The 10,460-nt window shown below is 32.6% G+C and overlaps 1 protein-coding gene across 1 annotated transcript; it reads right to left on the bottom strand.

Moving 5' to 3' along the window:
* Positions 1-6,100: 6,100 nt before the first annotated feature.
* Positions 6,101-7,789, bottom strand: LOC111393461. Its single transcript, XM_023018991.1, has 3 exons — positions 7,620-7,789; positions 6,665-6,870; positions 6,101-6,585 (listed from the first exon to the last, which is right to left on the bottom strand). Exons 1-3 carry the CDS (start codon positions 7,707-7,709, stop codon positions 6,327-6,329), a joined length of 555 nt encoding a protein of 184 aa, XP_022874759.1. The 5' UTR covers positions 7,710-7,789; the 3' UTR covers positions 6,101-6,326.
* Between the last annotated feature and the right edge of the window lie 2,671 nt (positions 7,790-10,460).

Here is a 10,460-nt window from a genome sequence, read left to right as displayed (position 1 = left end):
CTCATTAAAATGAAAAATATGATCGTAATCCATCACATCAAGCCACCAAATTTGAATTTTTATCTCTTGTGTAGGGGTTCATAACGACTATATTTTTCATTCTCATTCTTATAAAAATAAGAAACAAATGCCTCCTTAATCGTTTGTTGTAATGATTTTGATTTGCTGGCCAAAAAAAAAAAAAAAAAAACCATAAATTGTAGTGGATTACTTGAATGCATTTCATAAGTTGAATTGGATTGTGCTGAATTTGCATGAAGCACATGCAATTATTTCTCTATATATATTCCAAAGATACTTAACTAATATTAAAACTAAAATTAACTTAATTGAGGGGTTCAATTAAAAATTAACAGACCTGCAATGTTTAACCCCTGTACTATAAAATAATAATAAGTTTTCGGATTATTGGAGTTTGAATTAGAGTTAAAATAGATTTTTTTCAAACTAATTATTATATTAACATCTATAAACTTTATACAACATCCATCTCAATTCCTGTTCTAGTATATTAGAAATATCATTTTCACGTGTTGTATTACATTTTCAACTTCCATTTTTTAGTGTTAACTTAAAGTACCAATTTTATTCAATCAACAATGTGATATTTCGATGTCTGGCGGTACTTAAAAATGACTTTTTAACTACTTTTCTCAACAACACGCCAAATTTGTTCACAGACACCATACAAGTGCTAAGTTGTCATCACCCGCGTTGTGCATTTTTATGCTTGTTTTGATTAAGATCAATGAAATTCTACCGTGTATCCATTGGTAAAAAAATTCTATGAAAATCATCTTTACATGTAGTATGGTTATTAATTATTAGGTTTATTAGGTAGGACGAACACAACCTACTCCTAGTTACCTATAATTAATTCCAATGTATTTTCTAGGATCAAGGCCGCCCAACGGGGTCCCCACCTATAGGGGGCGCCAGGATGGCCAGGGCCAATTCGTTTTCTAGTACTAAGTCAGTCCACGTGTAACAAATTTGTTTATTTATTTATTTTTCCCCTCGAAAATCCAGACGTAGTTCCCTACAAGAAAATGCAACTTGAGCAATAAAATATCCACTACTTATCAAAAGGCCTTTCTTCTTATACTTGGAAAATATGCACGAATCACGCCACTTGCAAGTTGACAACATGCAGATAGGAACAGATGCATATTTGTTTGACAATGCATACAATGTATTATGCCCTTATTTTATCTTCAATATTTTTAAAATATATTTTTCTTGCTCCTACTGTCAATCACGCATTTTCAATAAAATAATATTACACGTAAACAATAAACCTAAAAAATTTCCTTAATTTTCAACTATACATTCTCCATCAAAATACAATTCAAAAATACATTTTTGACAAAAAAAATAAAATAAAAATGGGGCTAAAAATGTTCTTCTAAAAGCTCTTTCGTAATATGAAGTTTTTTTAAAAATTAATTTTCAAAAGATTAATGTAGTTTTCTCGGGAAACTCTTCAATAATAAGTAAAAGTCATGTCAAATGAATCTTTAATTTATTTTTTCTTCTTGGAACCTGATCAATGTGAGCCCCTGTTTGGCTCCATTAATTTCAATTCTATTAGATCTCATTTTTTTTTTCTCTATTTTCAACCACACAATTTTTTATAAAATAATATTATGCGGTTCCTTCTTTTTCAACCACTTATTTTTTTAAAAAAAATTATTTCACACGTTTTCATTTCCTCAAAATGGAGGCCAAACGAGGGCCAATTGCAAATGAGGGCAATTTTGTTAGTACGATAATACGTTTAGGTAACTAGGAGATAATAATTCTTTTTTTATGCATACTTTAGCTCATTTGATGGATTAATATAACCAATAAGATAAATTATGCACGCAATTAGTAGAATACGTTGTCAAGGGGTAAACAAAGAAAATGACATAATACCTACTCGACAAGTGCATTTCAAGTGCGTAGGTAAGAATAGTTGTGGAGAATCCTTTGCTAATATTCTTCATATATTGTCTATAAAATATGATTATATAACGATACATTTTGTAAAAATTTGTGTTATGCCTAAATTCTTTGTGTCTGTCAACTAAGCAAGGATGGTACCTAAAGCCTCTTGAGTCGATAGCTTATCTTTTGAGACGATTTATGAATTTTTAATTCTTAAGCATACCCAGGCCTCTATAACTGCAGTGTCAGGGTCAACCCTCAACTCTTGTGTAAATGGCGATTATAACTTATAGAGTCGTGTTAGAAATGATTGATGTTACATTATTTTCGACGAGTTTAGTGTGTACATTCTTTTTTAGGACAGTGAGAGGGGTCACGAACCTATTGATGCTTAGGATGCGATATTGTGACATGATGAAACTTTAAGAGTGACGATTGGGATGAGACCACATGTCAAATATCCAAGGAACGTCCATTAATTTATCTCGTTTATAAAACTCACACTTAGTGTCATCAAATGATAATCAACAATTTAATATTTCTCTCTCCAGTTTAAACCCGACTCTAATAGTTTCTATCCTTAAAAAGTCACTCCTGCACCCAACATATTTCTGATTATCCTTTTGGACGGGATTTTGAAGAGGACGTGATCTTGTGCATCTGATGGCACCTTTCAAGCACGCAAATAACACACACTTGAAGAGAAGTGAATATGAAGGTTAACTACTTATGAGTCGAAATAACAATAAATTAAGTTGATTTGACGTAAAGTTATCGGCAAATTACGATAACATTTTTGTGTGATTTTGACTTTTTAATTACCTATTTACATTAAAACCTTAGTACACAAAATTTTCAAAGAAAAAATAATTTTTTAAAAGAACATGTGATTTAGCCCCCGTTTGACTATTTGAGACCCATTATTTCTCATTACATTAAATTAAATTTTTCTTTCTCCTACTTTTAACTACACAATTTTCAATAAAATAATATTACACGTAAATCGAAAAATTTTCAACCACTCATTTTTTTAAAAATACAATATTCATCTCATTGTAATCTACAAATAATGGGGCTTAAATGGGGGCTAAAAAGTGAAAAAAATTGTGAGTCCCATAAATAATTTTAGAAAAATCTCAGACAAATTAAATCCTCGATTCTTTTGAACACGTGAAATGCTCTTGTTCTTTGCTTCCACAAAATTAGTCATGAATGAGTTTAATATATTTCTTACGTTAAATAAAAAAATCAGCGCAGTGATTGAGCATAGGGACCAAAAGACAAGATCATACGGGCATCGGACTTTTAAAACGTAAGCAATAAAAAATAGTATTGGTATTCAATTTGGTTTAGTCTTTAGATGAGTTGGCTGATTGGTACATATGAGCTGGGAAAAATCGTGCCTTTCTCATGGGACAGATATGTAAAAGTGTGTTTGTGAACGCTTGATACTAATTCCAGTCATGTTTTACTTTTGAGCGAGTATAGATATACAAAATTGCTATAATAGAAGAAGATGGCAAAATAGCACGTGTCCCAGCCCATCCCGTTTCGTCTTCTACTCTTGTTTTATCGTGAATGAGACTTGAAATTCTCGATTCATTAGACAATCGGGATGGAAATGGAGAATATGGTCCCCACCTCAAATTCACCGAATCCTTTCGAATCTTTTTAACTTTTTATGCTATTGTTTGAGTCACGTTATTTTCCTAAGAATACATTTTTGAATAGTGTATTGATGAGAATTATGTGGTTAAAAAATAAATAAAAATTTTGAATTTGTATGTAATATTATTTTATTGAAAAATACGTGATTGAAATAATGTCAAATTACTATTTAAAAATATTTTTTTAAAAGAATGTAGGTCAAACAGGGCTCTATTATTCAAAATACAAATCATATATAAAAATAAAGTAATATTAAAAATAAATATTAATTAAACGGAATTCTAGTTGAGGTGTTTTAATCCCATTCTCTCATAGTCTTATTTGGCTCGTTGCTATCCTTAATTACAAGTATAAAAGGAAAACTTTTCAATAAGTCGATAAATCTACTGCGATTCTCTACACCGGTGATTTTCTTTATTGAACTCCACTAATGCGAATTTTTTTATTTTTTATTTTTTCGAAACTTTATCTTCTTTATCATTTTCACATCATTAGTCTTTTCATTCTAAGTTTGAGCTTAAAATTTATAGGTCAATAGCCACAATGCTAATTGCAATGAGTATGGCATATGAAGAATGCTAAGCAACGCGCAATGCAAAGTTACAATATAAGCTAAATAACAACACAACAAATCTATAAAGCAATAGCTTTTAAATTTCTTATAAGTTGATCAAACAAACAATTTTAATTACACATTTTTTAAAATCCATAATTTTTATATATATATTTTTACATATTCACTGGGACCTGCTGCTCATAAGCATATCCCAACGATAATAAATCTGAAATCAGTCACATGAATTCTTATTATTTTTTGTCTACTTTTTGTTACTAATAATCTACTTAAGAGATCTGAAAAAACATTAATTGAAGGACAGCAAAAAGCTGATGAAATGCGATGCAACTTATGTACTGCATTTTTCTGTTTTTCTGTTTTGTTGTCGGTTGAATTATTGAATGGAGATTTGGTCCCAATCCCATGATAAGAGCACGTACTGAAAAGTTGAAGCTTATAATTTTGACCTTTATAATGTTTGGCACTGAGATAGCCGCCTGTTAAATATACAAAATCGCATTTCACGGCAAAAGGCTAAGAGGTAACAAAACGTTAGTTGGGTGGCGGCGGCGGCGGCGGCGGCGGCGACGGCTCTGTGTATATGGATTGATGGAAACAATGGGTTGGTTGGGATGTTGTTTGTGGATTTTTGGATTTGACGGCAAAAGCCCTCCCCTTGGCGAACATACTATTTTAGCCCCCCGTTTGATAAAAATTAAAATTCAGATTTTAATTTAAGTTAAAGTTAACAACTAATTTTAATCAGACATTTTATGATATCCATAACTTTTCAACCATATAATTCATCAATTTGTATCAAAATTTTTATTAAAAATTTGATTTTAATTCCTACCAAACAAACGCTTAGTAAAGACATTTTTCCACTTCAGCATGAATCAAGGGCAAAACCGTGTTCAGTGATTGAAGAAATTGGAGGCTTGACATCCTCGCTGGAATAATGTATCTGCGGTCTGCCAATCAAGTATATTTAGCAATTGTCAGATGACCATTAAACGGTCTTAAAGTTTTGTGCCAAAAATTTAGAACAAACTGAAATTAAATCACTGTTTGGCCTTCACTTGTAAAAACATTCTTTCTTTTCGAAACTCATTTTTAACGATACGGTTCATGAGATTCACAACTTTTATCAAGTTTTCAGTCACATTATTTATTAACTTTAACCAAATCTATGAAAAATCTAATTTTATAGTTAAACCAAACCCGGGCTAAATTTCTAAAACTCGCATAACCATTTCCATTTTCAAGCCTTGGAGTGTTCTTTCTCAGGAGCTTCGAGTGTGTATGTTTACATTGGCGGTACAGTGTCTCAGCTTCTTTCACATTTGGGCCTCCAGTACAGAAGCCCAGTGAAGGGCCCATGGCCTATGAGAACTCTCCCCCAGAAAACGTAAACAAGCGTTTTACTACATTGATTTCATTCATAGTCACTCGATTTTGCAATTCAGTTACCATTAAGAGTTATTCGAATTGTCATTGAATTTATCAGAATGTTATCTAATCCGTCATTCACCATCTAAAAATTTTGCACTTCAGTTACCTTTAAATTTTAAAAGATACTCGAATTGTCATTGAATTTATCTAATGTTATTTAATCCGTCATTCACCATTTAAAAATTTAACGGACTTGATGAACTTATTGAAATGTAATTATTATCCCACATTTTTGCTTTCACTTCATCAAGTTATTGGCATGAAGAAGAAGAAAATATCTTGATGGTTGAGGCCCTTATTTAATTGTCCCTATCTTTTGTCGAGATCATTATTTTAATATTTGACTTTGTTCGATTTCACGTTAGAGCAAAATCTCAATAGAAGTTGCATTGGGGTAGACGTGCACACTTACATACAATGCTGATTTTCGAAAATGACTAACTACGCGGTAATTCCAGACATGAAATTCGATAATCTACTCACGGAGGGCATCTATTGCTCAAGTTTCTTGTAATGTAAAGTAACAGAATAAGAGATTCATACAGATAATACATCCACATAACAAGGAAAAATTTTACAGGGTCATAGAAGTATCAATATTAGAAATAAGTATATGAATTTTATGCTTTTTTTCAACTATAGTAGACTCCTATACCAAGATAAGTAGCAAACCAAAAATCCAATATGATGCAGAGAGCGTACCCTGGAGGCTTTATCTAACTCACTTAAACAGTCCCATACCAATTCCAGCTTCTCCTCCATATGGTCCCGGGCTTCCCCGAGCCTTGGAATAAGAAATATAGTAAAACTCAGAGATAATGCCGGTGAAGAAAATGAAAGACGCTCCTGCTGCAAAAACTCCCTTTCTCACCGTCTCGCAAGAAGGAGGGTTTTCAAAAAACCGCGTTCTATACTTAGTGTGATAAGCATTCCTCACCGATCCAGCCAGCAAGCAAACCTCAGCAATGAAAAATGTCACCCTGAATCACAATTTTGCATATTTTGATGTTAAATTTTCTTACGGAAAATAGATTTTGTATGGTTGAAATGAGCACGTACCAGCAAAAAACGAAAAGAAGAACTGCACACGCCCTCGAACTTCCAGGAGTTAGAGCCTTGCCGCAGCAGAAGCATCTACTGGTAAACATTATGAGTGCTTGACTCGCCATGAGGAAAAGAAATGCGCCGACTCCAAATCCAGTAGAAATATCGGAGTCATATACGCAATAGTTATAATTTCTCTCGTTATCCAACTTTATCGTGGCCTGACAATATCGGCATGATCAAGAAGTTAGGAAAAAATTTCTTACTGAGAACCATGAAAAGGTGCTAGCTAGACATGTACAACCTAGGAACAATATTCCTGTTGCTTGAATTTCAGATTTCAGTTCATCGAAATTTCTTAATTCTGGAATGCATATGCGTTGCTAAAAGAGTCTATCGAGATTTCATTCATGTCTATGCTAGGAACAAGATTCTTGTTGCATGAAATTCATATTTCATTTTATGGGAATTTATTAAACCTGCACGTGCCTTGCAAAGTCTCCTGTTGAGAATTAGAAACCGTAGTTTTATTCCATCCAGAACAGTTAGTTCGCATAAAGAAAAATAGATGCACAAGAACACACAAGATTTATGGAGATTCACGAGACTCCGTCGCATCTGCCGCTGTAGGATTTCACCGTGATGAAAGAAGTTTACAAGACAAAATCACAAATATTATTTTCTTAAACTTTTCTTTTATGATGGTAATATAAAATTTTAATGACGACTCCCCACTTACAAGACAAATTAGGGCAAAACCGAAATTAAAAGTACAAAATTCCAAAGTTGTCTGGAGGTTGATTTGCTTACTCCCTCCGCACCTCGACAATAATTAGATTCCGCAACTTGATAATTATAACTGAGAAAATATATATATGGCGATTTTGATACGAATAATGCTATATGGATATCCCTATGCAGATAGATGAATAAATCAATTAAGAAAGTAGGGAAAGAAAGAGAGACTTACAGTGCTTCTTCTTTGCTCAGCAGCAACAGCCAAGGCAAAAGCAATTAGATCGAAAACAAAGACAATGATCATTAACAATTTTGAAGCCATTGAAGTGATTATTTAAATTCCTACGCAAAACCGAGATCTTGATCTCTTTCTCTAGTCCGTATGCCTATACACTATTCTTCTCTTTGTAAATATAGATGACCAGTTTGAGTAAGCAGAGAGCAAATATGAAAAGAGAGAGATTTGCCAACAATATTATATGTGACATTTCAACAGTTCACCAGCAAGCAAAGCAACTGACTACCAGAAAATTAAAGAAATTAACCAGAAAATAGAAAGTAGGTAAATAGTCCAGTTAATTTCAACTAATAATTTCTGCTGGTCATTATATTATAAAAAAAAGTATGAACATGACTAGGAAAGAATAAATAGCTATGAATATTTTACTTGGAAAATTCCCAACAATATTCTCCTTTCTGTGAGAATTTGAAAACTGTGACATGACTGAAAGCCAAGTGTTTTGGATTGTATAATTGAATCACTTGAATGTCCTAGGCACTAATTAAGCCAGTAAGGTCACTTGAGCATCTCCAATACTAACGTGGATTGCAATAAAAAACATCCAATGCAACATGTTTAGACTATGTCTTGTTTTCAAGAAAAAAGTAAACATTGATAAGAGAACAACTATATATAGAGACTCTTCTCCACAGAATGAGTCACTATAATTTAATATTTTTCTCTCTTTCCCTTTGTTCTTAAAATATATTAGAGATGAAACTAGGAATTGCAAAAAAACTCGTTCAACCAGACACCCGTAGGACGGGTACGTGGGATGGGTATGGAGTGAAGGTCATTGCCCCGAAGTGGGTATGGGACAGGTACGGGAAACTTAGTCCCTGCCCCATTTAATATTAATTTCAAATTTAAGTTTTTATCAAACAAAAATAATATATTTATCATCCTTTTTATAGATAACATAAGTTGTTTTTAACAAATTGGTAAAAAAGTAATATTATTTACTAACTAAGAACATAAAAAATAAAAGCAAAAAATAAAGAGAAAAAAATAAATGGGGTAGGAGACTTGTCCCACCCCGTCCTGTCCTACTTTAATCGGGTATAAGTATAGAATAAGATAACAAAAATACCCGACAAGACGGGGGTAGGAATGGTCGATCCATCCCAGACCCGTCTCATTGCCATCCCTAGATGAAACTTATATCATACACGAAATTAATTGAGGATGAAATTTGAACTAAAGTGTCTATTCATACATTTTTATGTAGATGTTACCTAAATTGTTTTCAATGGAGTGCATCACAGATGCTTTAGAAATCAAGCTGGAGAAGTCCTGTTTGCATATTATGACTTTTATGGTACTTGCCCATGTTTAGAGGTTGGAACTTGAAATGTGTGCTTTACGAAATGAGGTAAGAAATTATAAACGATACACAAGGAAATGGGAGGAAATGGGCAGAAGTGGATTCTGACATCTCTTCAACTTATCAAGAAGCAATCTTCAGGATTATGGTAATCTTCTTGTATATTTTCAAATGGCTATAGATGTATATTTTGAGAAAGACCAAAATTCAGAAATTAATACAAATTTATATTAGTAAAAAGTTCTTTAATATGTATTATGATTTGTACTCTTTAAAGTTTAATCCATGTTATTTCACATATATTAGTAGATTTTCAACAAATGTACAAATGAACTTTAATAAAAGCGAATGAAGAAATGATTATGAAAATTCATGTCCGGGAATAGATTATGGTATGTTTAAATTATAAATAGATAGACGGCAGTGATGGATAAGTGGATAAAATTTATAGATGCTTATAGATAAAAGTAGTTAACCGATTATGTTTATAATATAAATAAGTGACAATCTAGGACTAAAGTAAAGTAAAGAAAGGGGTACGAATTTGAATTAATATATTTACCTGTTGATGAGCGTAGATCTACACTCATTTCTCGTCCATTATTATACTTTCGCTAGTTATTTTTAGACCAAAATTCTACGATATTTTGTATTTCTTTAAAAAAAAAAAAAAACCTTGAGCTTAATTGGCATTTTAGCAATGAAATGTGAAAAGGAGACTTGATACGGTGGCAATTCGCACTGATACCTGAGCTAGACGGAAGAGAAAATGCAACTTACCTACCAAGACGGATTTAGAGGATGTGCGTTCGTGGCCACGCGCACAAGAGATGACCCCATCCAAATTAGAATTTGTATTTGAGTTCACATTTTTTACACTCGTTACAATGACAAAAAATTTAGTATTTCTTTCCGTTCCTCTCACATTCAATTAGTGTCTAAATGTTGATGTTCTTGCCTCGTGTCTCAATGACCTAACTCAAGTCATCGGGTACCCATCGTGGACCTCGGACCATAGTCCACGAGGCCTATTCCCAAATGTTAGCTTTTTGGACACTCTGGTGTCAATACAAAGTATTGAGGAGTGTTAAGATTACGTCATTGACGCCTCAAAAGGATGAATGATTTTGTTTGAAATTATCTTTTCTTTTATAGTTGAGAAGTAGACAGCTTCCTGAAAAGAGAGTGAAGAACACACTTGCAGCAATGTTTGCACGTTAGAGTTGTACGAACAGCAAAAAATGTGTTTTCACAAATTAAGATTTGATTTCTTGTAATGCAAAGGGGTAATCACCTGAACTTCATAGTAAAACAATAAAATCAGTCAACATGATTCGATTGACTTCTTGACTTATTCAAGTTTTCACTCCTAGCGTCTGTTTGAGTCAAATTATTCAAAAAAAAATGTAATCTTAAACAGTGATTTGATATCATTTCAACCACACATTTTTCAATAAAATAATATTACA

Source organism: Olea europaea, chromosome 4, assembly GCF_002742605.1.
Source record: "Olea europaea var. sylvestris chromosome 4, O_europaea_v1, whole genome shotgun sequence".
NCBI classification, from domain to species: domain Eukaryota; kingdom Viridiplantae; phylum Streptophyta; class Magnoliopsida; order Lamiales; family Oleaceae; genus Olea; species Olea europaea.
This window is presented reverse-complemented; position numbering and strand designations above follow the sequence as displayed.

Excerpts from the sequence above, each read along its gene's own strand:
- LOC111393461 (XM_023018991.1), bottom strand. The coding sequence starts at position 7,709 with ATGGCTTCAAAATTGTTAATGATCATTGTCTTTGTTTTCGATCTAATT. Across the intron at positions 6,871-7,619 it reads CTGAGCAAAGAAGAAGCACT|GCCACGATAAAGTTGGATAA; the intron begins GTAAGTCTCTCT and ends CGATATTGTCAG. Across the intron at positions 6,586-6,664 it reads CTTCTTTTCGTTTTTTGCTG|GGTGACATTTTTCATTGCTG; the intron begins GTACGTGCTCAT and ends ATTGTGATTCAG.